Source organism: Toxorhynchites rutilus, chromosome 1, assembly GCF_029784135.1.
Source record: "Toxorhynchites rutilus septentrionalis strain SRP chromosome 1, ASM2978413v1, whole genome shotgun sequence".
Taxonomy (NCBI): Eukaryota; Metazoa; Arthropoda; class Insecta; order Diptera; family Culicidae; genus Toxorhynchites; species Toxorhynchites rutilus.
In genome coordinates this window covers 20,491,488-20,506,714 of record NC_073744.1, presented here as the reverse complement: position 1 = coordinate 20,506,714, position 15,227 = coordinate 20,491,488, and the positions used below count along the sequence as shown (strand labels likewise).

The following is a 15,227-nucleotide window of genomic DNA, read 5'->3' as shown; positions in this document are numbered from 1 at the left end:
GTGTCTCAGACACAACCCTCCTGTGATTTTTTTCATCTCTTTTGGGATTGTACACAAAAAAAAAGTCCAAACGATATCAACGGGGATCGAACCAAGGCTGGCTGGAATGCAAAGCTGTATCACACAGAGATGCTGTTGGCATTTCAGGATGCAAAGGTCGTAAGTTCAAACCACACCTTGGATAAACGTGATTGGCTTTAAACCGCATTTAACGAAAAACATTAGCTATATATTCAATGTTCCAGAAAGAAATTACGCATTCTCAATGAGTAATGAAAATATGGCTGTACCAGATAAAATCCCACGGGCCGGAATTCCCGCAAAAAGTGTGCAGCGAATAACCAGACCCTGTTTTTTATTACCTTAAAATATTCCTCGAATATTCCAACGCAGTCTAAATATGGTCGATGAAACGTGTCCACCACACCTTGGTTAACACGTTAAGCCCCGTTTTTTTATTGCTCCGCTTTTCATTCAGCGCGCATCAAGAAAGTTTGCACAATAGTATCGGTCCCAGCTCCCAAAGATACTTATTGTAATCGTAGAAAATAGTCAGCAATACGACTAGAAAGTAGTCAAATTTTGTAAAACATCCGAAAACAACCCATATATATATATATTTTTATTTTATCATTTTATAACTGTCAGTCCCAGACAGTCAGCACTTTCCTACCAAAAAGCTCAACGTCGGCCCCCAGGGACTGACGCTGGGCTCAACATGTTAAACGTTAATTGGCTTCTAACCGCATTTAACGAAAATATTAGCTATATATTCAATGAGCTCGAGCTTGGGTAGACTGTACAATTCGTAGTTGCTCTCCGTGATTGACTTGAACTAACCAAATTGCACAAAGAACACACAGAATGACGCTTGGGACTAGCAAATCAATTTTCGGTGATTCGAGTTTTAAATGGTTAATAACGACGCCGGCCACGTCCTTACAGTCACCAGGAGTAGGGAAGGAATGTTTGTATGATATTCGCCGCCCGAAGGCCAGCGGGCTCTTCAATTTGTCGCATTCTTAAACATCCGACGACGGATAATATTCATGGGTTACCTAAAAAGGTAACCTGGAAAACACATCTGCAATAAAACGAACCGACAATGTATTTCTTTATTCAACGCATCATGGACTCCTCAATTTTTCACATTCCCAAACACACAATGATCAAGGGTTTCTACAAACTGACCTCTACTACAAAATTCATATAATTCGATATATGTCAAATAAAAAAATTCGAATCAAAACAAAAAAAAATAATTTAAGATTTAAGGATCATAAAACGTTTCATTCGATAATAGATATCATGGGATCTACTCATCTTGCTTTGTGCTACCCCTCACACACGATAACTTGACCAGCAGCTGTTACTTTTGCATTCGTTCACTTTCTCTTGAATATTCTTGAATAATATTAGCTATTTATTACGCATTCTCAATGAGTAATGAAAATAAGGCTGTACCAGATAAAATCCCACGGACCGGAACTCTCACAAAAAGTGTGCAACGAATAACCACACCCTGCTTTTTATTACCTTAAAATATTCCTCGAATTTCATCAGTTACTTTATTTTCGAATTATCGTTAATCCATGAAAACCTGCTGCTTTTTGCTGATTGCCCGATAGGTTTCGATCTCGGTTCTCCGATACTACAATTTTAACAAGACGAATATGGTTCTGAAATTACGAATTGGTAACGTTGCGCTCGACAATTGTAACTGAAGTTTTGACAATAAATCGCTTTCGTTACATTATATCAGTCTTAACAAGTAATTGCCGGTAGAATTGAAGCGTTCTTCCCGCGTGGATAACATTCAGGAGAATTACCCACGCATTCTAAAGACATTTCTCAAGGCCGTAATTGATAAATCTTAGTTGTTCGGCACGCACTCTTCACACTACAAATCGCTGTATGGAACTTGAGTCTCGTTTTGAGTATGTTATAATTTTTTTGTCAGTTGTAGCATAAATTGCTTTAGCCAGAGCCATAATCGGGCATGCCAATAGGCTATCAGCGAAGCAACAAATGTAGCAAACTTGATCCCAATGTACTCAGGCTCTTAGCAGGATGTACTGTCGTTTATGTACGCGATCGTTCCAAGATCAAATTCTGCAAAAAGATCAACATGTTCAAACTACAAATCTCCAACACACAACGCGCGTTTATTCTCATTTACTATGAATATTAGATGGCAACAACTGTTTACATATGAGGGAAACACGTGAACGTAAAAATGTACTAATCAATCATAGAAAGCCCGCGAAATTTGGAAATTATTGTTACTCTTTGATCAATAACTTACTAACTGGCATAGAATATGCCTGTTTTTCTTATTGTGAGGAACAACAATAATTAATCTCTTTCCGTGCGTCTGGCTTCAAGTGCGGATCCAATTGAACTAGCAATTACGGGATGTGCGTACGAAGAGCGAAACCCACGGATGATGACAAAAAAACAGATCTCAAAAGTACCGCCAGTAGTATAGTTATTAATAGCGCCCCACTAGATCAATGAAAAACAACAAATTATATTCAAGAGGATTAAAAATTTTACAGTGGAAGATTATCGAAACGTGTTTCTTTCTTTTTTTTTCAGCGTAACAAATGTAGGTGCTTTTATGCGTGCAAGCTTGGTGGGCTAGCGGCCCTATCGTTTCTTAGTTCGATGATCTGGGATGGATTCTTCTGAGCGGCCCCAAAAATATAGACTGATTCAATTGATCTTCGAAAGAGGATAGAACAGACCATTTGACTGTGATCTTTGGAACGAAAAAGACTATTTAAGGTATGGAAAAACAACAAAACATTGAAGAATTTTACTAAATTTGACTATCGAAACACGAAACTCATGTTTGGCTATCGATTGCAAAGAAACTTCGAAATCTGTTTTTAAAAATTGGCGTGACATTGTAAATGTCATCTCTTTATGAGATCTTGAATCAATCTGGGGTAAGTGTTTTCAGAATGGAAAAAAATGGAGACTTGATAAGACACATATGCGTGATATCACAAGTTATTACCGTAACTTACTAAAAATCAATATTACAGTTCTTCGAAATCAACCCTTTAAAATGTTTAAAGACTAAACATGGAAAACACGGGATAGATCAAATGTTGAAAAGACATAATAAATGACAGAGAAACTTCTTAAAATTCAATTCATCATATAGAATGTCACAACACTTACGTTTCCGTCCAGCGTCCAGCGGGAAAACCGGTGTCGTCGTCATGATAAAATTTCCACCTCCCCGTTCCCGGCCGCAAATAAACCAAACGTTCAGTATCAACACTTCTCAGTAAGCGCGGGTCCAACTCAAAGTGCCATCTTCACCGGATTCCTGCAAACAAACAAACCACAACAATACAGAGTACTATTAATCAACCGCCATGGAGAGTGTTAAACGCCCGATCGAAACCAATTCTACTCCAGGAAATGACACTCGGAGCGAGGGAGTGGCCACAGAGAGGGTAATTATTTTTATGCAAACACTGTTGGAAACTTCGCGCGTTTATTCAGTGCGCCCGGTGCGGAAAGTCATCTCTGTCAACACCCTGCAATGCGGGGGAACGACACGCGTCGGTGTAATTAATATGAGAAACCATCTAGCTTCTTGGAGAAAAGTTACAAATCAACTGGTTAACGAGCTGAAAATGTTAGAATTATAATTACGATAAACTGGGTCATTTTTCATTTATGTGTGCTAGTTTTAAACGGAGACAATTCACGTGTCACGTCATGACGTTTGTAAACAAATCGAGTAAATGCTTTTGAAGCGTGTTCGAACACGTGAGGATAAATGAATGAAAATGAACGTCGAACAAACCGGATTGCGGCACAATTTTATTTTATTTTATTTATTTGCAACGTCTCGAATGTTATAAAACGATTCCACAGACTGATCTTAACCTAATAGCCCTTAATCCTATTTTTAAATACATTTTTAGACATGTCAAATTCAAATACATCACAAACACTGTTGAACAAACGAAAACAAACATCCAACGGATTATTGAGACCATAAGAGGTTCTATGTCGTCTAATGAACAGTAAGTCACGCTCACGAAGTTGACGGGAAGGTGCATAAAACGAAACACTGGACAACAAAGATGGACAGTCGATGTTTCCCGAAATCAAATCAAAGACAAAAACCCGTTGTAGATTGGATCGTCTGGAGGCAAGCGTTTCGAGAGCGATAAGTCTACAACGGCTTTCATAATCGGGCATGTTCGTTGGGTCAGACCACGGTAATGAGCGAAGGGCGTAACGAATGAAGCTGCGTTGCACTCTCTCCATTCGGATTGTTTGGGTTGTGTGAAATGGAGCCCACACACATACCGCATACTCCAAGATACTACGAACTAATGAGCAGTATAGTGTCTTCATGGCGTAGATATCCTGGAAGTTGCTGGTACTACGTCGAACAAATCCTAGGACTGAGAACGCTTTGGTAGTTGTTAGGTTGATGTGTTCGTTGAATCGAAGCTTGTTGTCGATGGTCACACCGAGATCGCGGATGGAAAGAACACACTCCAGGGGTACGGACCCGATTGAGTACATGAATTCGATTCGTGATTGTCGGCGAGAAAATGCGATAGACTTACACTTTTTCACGTTTAGCTCCATACCGTTCTCAACGCACCATTTTTGCAATTCATCAATATCGGCCTGAAGTGCACAGCAATCGAGGTGAGATGCGACGGATCTGTAAATCTTCAGGTCGTCGGCGTAAAGCAGCTTACGTGATTTCAATCGGAAGCACAGATCGTTCACGAACAGCACGAAAATTAGTGGCCCCAGCACGCTGCCCTGTGGCACACCGGATGTAATTTGGAACACACGAGAATGCGAACCGTTGATATTGACGAACGCCTTACGTTCAGTCAGATAGGAACGCAACCACTCTGTGATCCAGTGAGGGAAACCCAGGTGACGAAGTTTCGTAATGGCGAGGTCGTGAGGTACTTTGTCGAACGCTTTCGAGAAATCGAAATAAATGGCGTCTACTTGTTGCTTTTTCTCAATTTCAGACGATATAAAGCTGGTGAACGCCATGAGGTTTGTTGTGGTTGACCGCTTCTTTACGAATCCATGTTGAAATTCGGAGATAGTTGTTCGGGATGCTGAATAGAGAACGTTGTGCACTAATTCCTCTAACACTTTCGCCAGGCAACACAAAATGGAGATACCACGGTAATTTTCCACGAGGTGATTCGAATCTGTTTTAAATATCGGGCAGATAGAAGCTGTCTTCCATAGCTTCGGGAAAACACTGTGACGAAGCGACTTATTGAAAATCGTTGACAGTGGCTTTTTCAGAGACTCCGCACATTCCTTCAGGAACAACGGTGGAAGATTGTCGCTCCCGGGTCCCTTGGAAGCGTCGAGTTTATTCAAAATAGTCCAAATTTCGAATTGCGTTATGTTGAAAAGTGGTAGATTCACATTCAACGTAGGGCAGTCTCTGATGCTGACAGGTGAAAAAGCTGGTGAGTTAGTGCTATACACACTTTCGAAAAAATCAGCGAACAAATTAGCTACACCGTTCGGAGAATCAGCAGTCTTGTCCCTTAACGTCATCTCAGCGGGGAATTGCTTACACCGTTTACGATTGCGAACGTGCATCCAAAAAGCAGAGGGATTTTGCTTCGCGGTCATCTCCAAGTGAGCAATGTAATCACGAAACGATGCAATCTGGCATTCGTTGTACAAGGTTTCAATTGAACGAAGATGATTGCGATTATCATCTGTCCTTACTCGGAAAAAGCGTTTCCGAGATTTTCGAACAACGTTGCGAAGTTGTTGCAGCTCGGATGTCCACCAAGGATGCTTGTGAGAATGCTGTCTGCACCGTCTACGCGGAACTAACTGATCCAAAATTTTATACACTTTGTCATAAAATGAACATACCATTTCGTCTGTGTCAAGGCCGTTGAAAATCATGTCCCAGTTAACAGCGGAAATTGCAGTGTTCAGCTCCGCATAGTCGCATCGTCGAAAATCGTATTTGTCAGTGTCGTTCAGGCTTCCAGGAAACTGCATAAGAAAGTCGTCAACATCAATACGAAGAACGAACGGCATGTGGTGGTTGTCGAGTTTGAGGAGAGCTGAAGGCGGTTCAATCAATTCAACGTCACTTGGCTCGTCCACGAATGCTAGATCAAGTATCCGACCATTTGAATTCAACAGGCTATTGATTTGGTGTAAACCCGAAGCAACCAAGGTTTCGATTAGCACGATCTCTTGTTCAGAGGATGCGTTTGATGGCAGCAAACCCTTGACATCGTCGTCTTTCTCCCATATTAGACGAGGTAGATTGTAATCGCCGACTACGACAATCTTGTCAGAATCCGAGATACGTTCGCGAAGCTGTTGAATTGCCTCGGAATGTGCAGAATACAACGACGGTTGCGAGTTGGGTCGGAGGTAAATTCCGCATACGTAGATCGTTGAGTTCAAGAGCTTTATGCGAACGACGGCTTGTTCGAGATTACTGCAGTCTTCCAGAGTAACCGAACTACAATTCATAGAGACTTTAACTGCAATCAAAACTCCCCCGCCGCGTTGAAGGCCGCTGGTGGCAGTACTCCGATCGCATCGAAAAATGCTGTATGTTGAAGCTAGCTCAGCGTTATTGATGTCCGGGCGTAACCATGTTTCTGTGAGTACAACAACATCATAGTCGCAGGACGATAGCTTGAGAAATAGTTCCCGCGTTTTAGTGCGGATGCCTCTAACATTTTGGTAGTATATCGTCAAGTATTTAGAGCAAACGTCAGAAGAGCCTGAAGGGGGATTGCGGGTATCGGATGGATTTATATCTATAATGGAACTTGTTGATTGGGCTGGTGTTGCAGCAGATTCGGGGAGGTTGCTCCTGGATCGAGACGCTGCGTAGGTTTCCAAAAATGCCGAACATTACAATCATTGCTGATAAACTCTCGAAATTCTATTCCTTGTGGCCATGTGGCAGGATCCATTGCTTTGGATTTGAGATTCTTAGGAATACTCACTTTGAAAGACACGAATGATAGTGATGATGGCAGTTTTCCTTTTGGAATCAATGATTTCGCAACGATATCCTCTGTTTGCAAGCATTCCTTAGCGAGATTTTGAATGTCGGACTCGGACACTTCAGGTGATATTCTAGTTAAGTACACCTCGAACTTGTCATTGGACCTTGCTGTTGATCCATTGAAGGTGCTGCCTGCGAATTGTCCAGTTCCACGAAAAATCTTTGTTGGCTGATCATTTGGCTCCGAGGCGTCCTCGTCGCGTATGCGCTTAGGGGTGGTGGTGTGGGCCCTAAATTGTAGATAACGTGGAACTGGTGAGAGCGCAGCTGGAGATAATTTGTTGAAGCCCCCTTGAATTTCTTGCTTCAACTCAGCGATTAGACTGGTTTTTATCTCTACCTTCAGCTCGTCAACCACCTTTAGATATGTTTCTCTCAGTTCCAGGTTGGCTGCATTTGTCGACGACATAGCATTTTTAAAGCGAGCGTTCTTCATCAAATCGGTACATCCTTTGCACAAGATCGTACAAGATCGTCGTATCGAACGGATAACTTTGTTGTCAGTACAAATAATTCGCAGCCAGGCCCATAAATAATAGTGGTTAGAATCATCTTGAATTTACAATAATGACACATTCCAAACGAAAGCGGTGAAAAACTGTGACCCAAACACAGGCCAACTTCACCCGCGGTCATGGCTGATTCAATCGTGAAACCCCAATCCAGGTCGACACCCAAGGAAAACAAGCTGCTGGACAGGTTATTCAGATTGTGCGGCTGGTGGCTTTTCGCAAAACCAGCAACTTGCCCTTGTCCACAATACTCCTTTGATCCTGTCGATCGGCGTGAGTCAGAATTCATGTTTTTACCGGTGTTTACTATTTTTCCTTATTACTCATTCATACTTCACATCCTTCTTCTGTGTCATGCAGCATTCAATCGCTTGAACGGTCGCGGTGGCTTATTATTTCGTTTTCACTGAAGGTAATCAGCGTAGAACTGGAGCACAACCTTGCATGCGTGCAGTGTCCCAAAAGTCTGATCATACTTGTTTAGAGAATAAAGTATTTATTGATCTGGCAAATTAGATTCCAGCGCCGGAAAGAATGTGACTGGTCACATTCCTCGTCTGGGAAATCATCTACCTGAGCTGAGTTGAACGTTCTAACGGTACGAGCCTGGAACGAGCACTTAGTTGATTATTCGGGCTGACTAGACTCCATCAATACACGTCATTGACATTGCAACGAGTATCTCTCCTCCCATTCCGGTTTGCTTGAGGCAATTTACACGATGACGCAGAATTTACACGCCCGGAACTGAAACAGGCACCAGGCCGGTTTGATTTTCAATCACACCCAAGCTAGTTTTTCCCATTATCTCGAATGAGTGTGTCTTATTCCGTCTACTAAGGTGTAAGATTTACTAAAGATGTTCACTTATCATTGAGAGTGTTTAAATTTGCTTCAAAAAATACACACCCTAATGAGGAGTTCCGTCTAATGATTTCAGGGTACTATAAAATTGTATAACATGGGAAATGATATGACAATCAGTGCACGTGATAAACCCATTGCAAGTGTTCACAAATGATGAAGTATAAATTATCCAAAATAACGAACGGTTTACGTGCAACAACCAAAATAAAAAATGCTGCGTTTAAAATGTGAATTTAGTTTATTTATGTGAGTCGTGCGCTTCACCAATCGACACATTGCAATCGTATTAGAAATAAAAACAAGATACATTATCTAATAACATGCTCAAGAGGAACCAATCACTAAGTATTGGATATGATATACTTTCATATAATTGTGTGAAAATAATGAAAAAAAATATCAATATGAGAAATGATTACTCATGATCTCACCCGAGAGACAAAACACTCTCAATTGAATGTTGAAGATTCTCCTCTCGAGGTGAAAGTCAGGAGATATTAGCAATACGTCAGAAGCGAAAAAAACACGTTCACATCCTTTCATCACCGCACCGTATATCTCATGGAAAGCAGGCTTATTGACATACCTTAAAACAGATATGCCTACATATATGTTAATGATTTCTTCTGTAGAAACGCAAAAAAACCATAACGGCTTCCATTTGCTTGCATTTGCATGATTTACCTCATCGGTGGCTAGTCCCTCACTCTGATGCAAATACCATAAAGAAGATGTGATATATTTTGATAATGCAAATGCATTTACAGGTTATTTGCGTCTTCAAAAAATAAAAAAAAAATCCATTAGCATATATGATAAACTATTGAGGTTGAAAGGGACGTTTTACTACGCGATCGATCTGATGCTGTTAGGAGGTTGTTAAACATTTTTATATTATGTTATGTGTCATCTTCGTGTCCGCCCTCATACCATAAAATACGCGGCTTTATCATTCAAAAAAATGGTTGCACATTGATTTCCCTACGTATTGTCCATCGCTGGTCACTACTTTCTCTCACTTCTTCATAGGACCAAACGAGCTAGTCAGCTAGATCGTGAAGCTTTGAAAGAAACAAATTAACAGTTCGGCTGAAAAGTTTGTAAGGTAACACAGTAAAACAATTATTTTGCCAAAATTCAGTTTTTTTTATTCAACATAATTGCCTTCGAGGGCGATACAGCGATTACAGCGATCTTGCAACTTTTCGATATCATTTTTATAGTACTCTTTCGGTTTTTCCTCAAAATATGCCTCAGTTTCGGTAATCACTTCATCATCGGTCTTAAATTTCTTGCCAGCGATCATTCTCTTCAGGTCTGCGGAATAAAATAGCCACTGGGGCCAGATCTGGAGAATGCGGTGAATGCGGAAGCAATCCGAAGCCAAATTCATGCAATTTTACAATCAATACATGAAATTCGGATACTTCCATTTTTTTCACAATTACAAAAGTTGCTTTATTCTCAATGCTGTAACTCACGAACCAATCGACCGATTGCTCTCAAATTTTGACACGTATCCATTGAAAGATGGTGCTTTGTGATAGTCAAGTAGATTTTTGCAAGAGGTGCCATCTAGACGTCAATCTTATGAACTTTTCAGCTGTTAGCTGTTACAGCTGTTACTGTTATGTCAATCATCTCAAACGGTTCAGTAGTTCAAAAGTTATGAATTTAAAAAGAAAGTCATTCCTGGAAGAAAGGGGGAATTAAAAACATCGGTTAACTTTAATCATAGCTCAAAAACAAAAAAATATATATAGGGGGTTGTATCCAAGACACGACCTCTTAGGACGTAGGATTACGCAATCGCTTTTTTAATTTGTTTATTTATCGTTTACGTTTTCGCATTTGACAAATACACACTCGGCCACATACGATTGAATATTCCTTTCACCAACACCCACCGTTATTCCACATTCCTTAACCACTTTCCCATAAAAGCAACAAAAATGGCTATATTTGCAAGTGTCAAGTGTCGTGCTTATGTTTAGTGTTGCCCCAGTAGTATTGCACCTACAGCCATCTTCCGCGCATCGCCATTCAACCAGAACCAAACAAGCGTCCCACAGAATGACCGCGAGAATAACCGTTTCTCGAATTCTCAGTCAAAGCCGTTAGCCGAGCTACGAGATTATTGCATCGGAACGGGGCCGATACACATTAAGGCAAATACAAATTCCAACAAAAAAGTAACGGAGATACGCTTTTGATAAACAAATCAAAAATTGCGCAACAGAAAACAAACATCACACGAAGCCTAACACTGGCTTGAAGCGTCTTAATATACACACATCTATAATCTTTCAGAACTCTTCTCAAAATAAACTTGTTTTTTAGTGTCATTGGCAGTTGCAGTTGTATTGCGTTGAACACGAAACTAAATCATACATAGCATTCCAGCATTCCAGCAGAAGAAACATTTTCTTTGTGAGCCGAAGATTATGCCCCAGCTTGATTCATCCCTATATAATGTGGCGAAAATCATTATGCTTACGCCATCTTTGCCATGGCTCAACCCGATGTGTTGATTGCGATATCAGATGCACAGCGAGTGAAATATACGCTCGCGTCCACAGCTCGAAGGGAAATGAAGATGACACAGCATAAGCAGAATGAGAAAGACTATTCATTCTCGCTAGACGCTCGAGCGTCAACTTTATTTCATAATTTCATAATAACGTGGCCTGTTTTCTTATCTGGCTCCCCCAAGAGATGTAGTTCTACGTAAAAAACGCCCCTCGGATTTTTGGATAAGTAGTGTAAAAACTTCAGTTTTCAGAAAAAAATATAAAAAATATAGTGTCCTCCAGTCTAGTCTAGTCTAGTTATGATTTTTTTTTTAAAGTCATTTTGGAAAAAATAAAGGTGAAAAAATGATTTTTCGGAGCACCCTAAAATGGAAATGGGCACCCTGATGAAAAAATGAAAAATTATCACTTTTCACGAAAATCCGAGAGCCACTATATCGGTTTGGCATGGATTTGCTGTATATGGATATAGAGATATAAAGGGTGTGTCACATCAAATTGCATCACGGAAAAAACGCTGTAGAAATTAAATTTTTAGGAATTATATCTTCAGCTTTCGCTTATAATCAGATAAGAGTGTATAGATCACGTTGGCCATGCTTCACTGTCAATTTTTCGTAAATTTGGAAAAATGTCGTCGAACGAAAAAGAGCGTCGTGAATTAATCCTGCGCACTCATTTCGAGAATCCGGAGTTGTCACATCGGGACATCGGTAAGATGCTGGGAATCGTCCAATCCACGGTCAGCAGAGTACTAAAACGATACTTCGAGAACCTAACCATCGACCGGAAGGTGAAGAACGGCAAAAATGGATGCTCCGTCAGTGAAAAAGATCACAAGCGCGTAGTTAAGCAGTTTAGACGTGATCCGAGAAGTTCGGTCCGGGATGTCGCCAATAAGCTGAATTTGTCAAGTTCATTCGTCCAGCGGACCAAGCAGCGGGAGGGCCTGCGTACATACAAGGTTCAGAAGGCTCCTAACCGCGACGAAAGGCAAAACATGGTGGGGAAGACGCGAGCCCGGAAGCTGTACACCGAAATGCTGACGAAGCCGCATTGCCTGGTAATGGACGACGAAACCTACGTCAAAGCGGACTTTCGTCAGCTGCCGGGCCTGTTGTTCTTCTCCGCAGAGGACAAATTCAGCGTTCCGGAGGAGATTCGCAAGCAGAAACTATCCAAGTTTGCCAAAAAGTACATGGTGTGGCAAGCGATCTGCTCTTGCGGAAAGCGGAGCGCCCCTTTCGTGATGACCGGCACGGTAAACGGGCAGGTTTACCTTAAGGTGTGCCTACAGAAGCGCTTACTACCACTATTGACGCAGCACGAGGGCCCGACCATCTTCTGGCCGGATCTCGCTTCGTGCCACTATTCAAAGGACGTGTTGGAGTGGTACGAAGCCAACGGGGTCACCTTCGTGCCAAAGGAAATGAACCCGCCCAACGCGCCGGAGCTTCGCCCAATAGAGAAATATTGGGCGATTATGAAGCAGGCCCTCCGGAAGAACCCAAAAGTTGTCAAATCGGAGGCGGACTTCAAGAGAAAATGGATTTCTGTTCAAAAAAAACTACAACGTGACGTTGTACAGAACCTTATGGACGGGGTAAAGAGGAAGGTGCGAGCATACGGGCTTGGGCTCGAAGTATGAATAAAAAGAAAATGCCAAAAGTTGTTTAATAGTTTTTATTTTACTGTCTAAAATTTTCAAAAGGATCGGTCTACTGGGCGAATTTCTACAGCGTTTTTTCCGTGATGCAATTTGATTTGACACACCCTTTAGTAGAGAAATCTACGGACCAAGATGATCGGGACTCAATATGTTTATAGGGAAAATTACAAATTGTGTTACTTATTATTACTGATATAACGCGATCAGTGAGGTTACAAAGTAGCCATGTCAAGAATCGGATATTGAATTCAAGGAGTCGAATCTCAGTTATTGCAATTACACGAGAGCGGACAATTTCGCACACCGTGAGCAAGCGACCAAACGCCTGAGACTGTGACATGGTCTAGAAAAAAAAATGGATTGGCGTTGCGACGTGATATGGCTACAAATGGTGTGGCTGAAGTTGGATAAGATTGTGAGACCATTGGGCACCGACAGCAAACATTCATCAGGCTCACTCACATGGTGTGAGTAAATTTCAAAAACTTGTTTTTGGTATGAAAATTTTATCAAATGCTGCAGAGGACTTCTAGAGTACGTGCAATAAACAAAAAGGTTTGTAAGAGTCGACCTTCAGGCTCTAAACCATGTTGTTCCTCAGCTATACAGTGTAGTAGATAATAATCCAGTATAATTATCTTAACACGTTGAGCCCCGCGTCGGTTCCAAGGGACTGACGTTGAACTTTTCGTTAGAAAAACTCAGATCACTGGGACTGACAGTTACAAAATAAGGAAATATTAAAGAAAAATATTTTTTTTCGAATGTTTTACGATTTGTAACTACTTTCTTGTCGAATTTCTGACTATTTTCTTTCTATACAATAAATCTCTTTGGGAGCAGGAACCGACATTGATATTGTGCAAATGCTCATGATGCGGACTGAGTGGAAACCATAGCTAGAACACTTCGGGGCTCAACGTGTTAAACAACTTCGAAGCGGCACATAGATAGCCAATACATCTATACTTTCTGACATCAACTTTCTGATGCAGTTTGTTTTTTGAAGACAAAGAAAACGAATGACTTTTTCGGTGCATTTGTTGAAGTACCTTTAATGCATCAACGAGAGACAGATATAGCACATTTTCAAAGCTACTGTAATAATTATAGGTGAAACACTGGTGGATAGGACATTGGGTACATTGCAAACGACCGTAGTAACTCGATCGCTGTTGAGATTATCGAGAACAAAAAACTTTCGAAACAATTCACAGATACTAATCTTTGATAACCGCTTCAAAGTTGTCAAGCGTCATCGTTTGACAAAATATTGTCTAAGATTCAATCATTTAGTTAATTTTAATCGTTTCAAAATATGGAACCCGATCTTTTGAGAGGAATTCCGATATTTCGGTCTTCATGGTTCCGCATCGCATTGTGCTGCTTCACTGGAGAGATGGTTTGTACTGTGTAACCTTCATACAGATATGATACCTCAGTGAAATCCCTAGTATTATTTCCAACTACCATTCCCAAGTTTAAAGACTCCCATAACGCGTAGGGATACGATCGAAAGAGCACGCTTATCGGCGCGATTGTGGTCCGCCCTTGACTCACTGACGCACTTTCAAGATGGAAAGGAGTTCAATACTATTGGAAAAACATGCAGCCCCCACCCCACGATTCGCGGCGCTCACGATTAACATATCGCCAGAATCTTTTCGATGTGAAGTTTAGTCATTCATTTGCATTGCCGACGCTCTGTGGTACCGGCTACCGGGTGCAGGCAATGTGTGTGCGACGTTTAATGAGGTGATTATAAAAAAAATTGCGGACAATTTCGCACACCGTGAGCAAGCGACCAAACGCCTGAGACTGTGACATGGTCTAGAAAAAAAAATGGATTGGCGTTGCGACGTGATATGGCTACAAATGGTGTGGCTGAATTTGGATAAGATTGTGAGACCATTGGGCACCGACAGCAAACATTCATCAGGCTCACTCACATGGTGTGAGTAAATTTCAAAAACTTGTTTTTGGTATGAAAATTTTCGAAATGATTTGATCTTGTTGTAGGCCAACGATCAAGTTACAAGTTCATGAACGAGCTGCAGTTATTTTGAGCTTGAAGAGCATTTAAATACTGTACCGATCAATAAATAAATATTCATCGGACGAAATGCGACAATAATGGGAGCTATCTTGGCCTACGTGTGCTTCCGATGAGAACAGGTATTATTTAATTGTTCTAATCAAGTTAAACGACTTAGGATTAGATGAGTTTTCGCTGACCAGCAGCGGTTTATTTGCGGTTCCATTGAGAGCGTGGGAATTCATCGTATATTTTAGAAACTGTGTTCAGATGTAGCGACGGTCGCGTATTTATCACGATAAATTAATGGAAACTTTCTCGTGCCTATTCAAAGCTAGACTTCGTTGAAACTTCTACTTTCCATTATTCGTAGAACTATCTTAGAGATATTATCTATCAAATGACATAATGACCACCGGTGGTAGTTAGCGACAGGCAGTTCGTTCACACATAAAACCCGGTTCTTTTTCTCCTACAAGTAGACATTTTTGTCCTTGCTCCTTCCTTGATCGAATCAGGTTTTCTTGTTTCTTGTTTA

The 15,227-nt window shown here is 41.0% G+C and overlaps 1 protein-coding gene across 1 annotated transcript in view; it reads right to left on the bottom strand.

The window, feature by feature from the left end:
* The window catches only part of LOC129770074 (protein croquemort), a 41,943-nt gene that overhangs the window by 20,621 nt on the left and 6,095 nt on the right, over nt 1-15,227 (bottom strand). The window contains exon 2 of the mRNA XM_055772698.1: nt 3,190-3,340. Coding sequence (XP_055628673.1) covers nt 3,190-3,232 — 43 coding nt within the window. The 5' untranslated portion in view covers nt 3,233-3,340. The remainder of the gene's footprint in view (nt 1-3,189; nt 3,341-15,227) is intronic.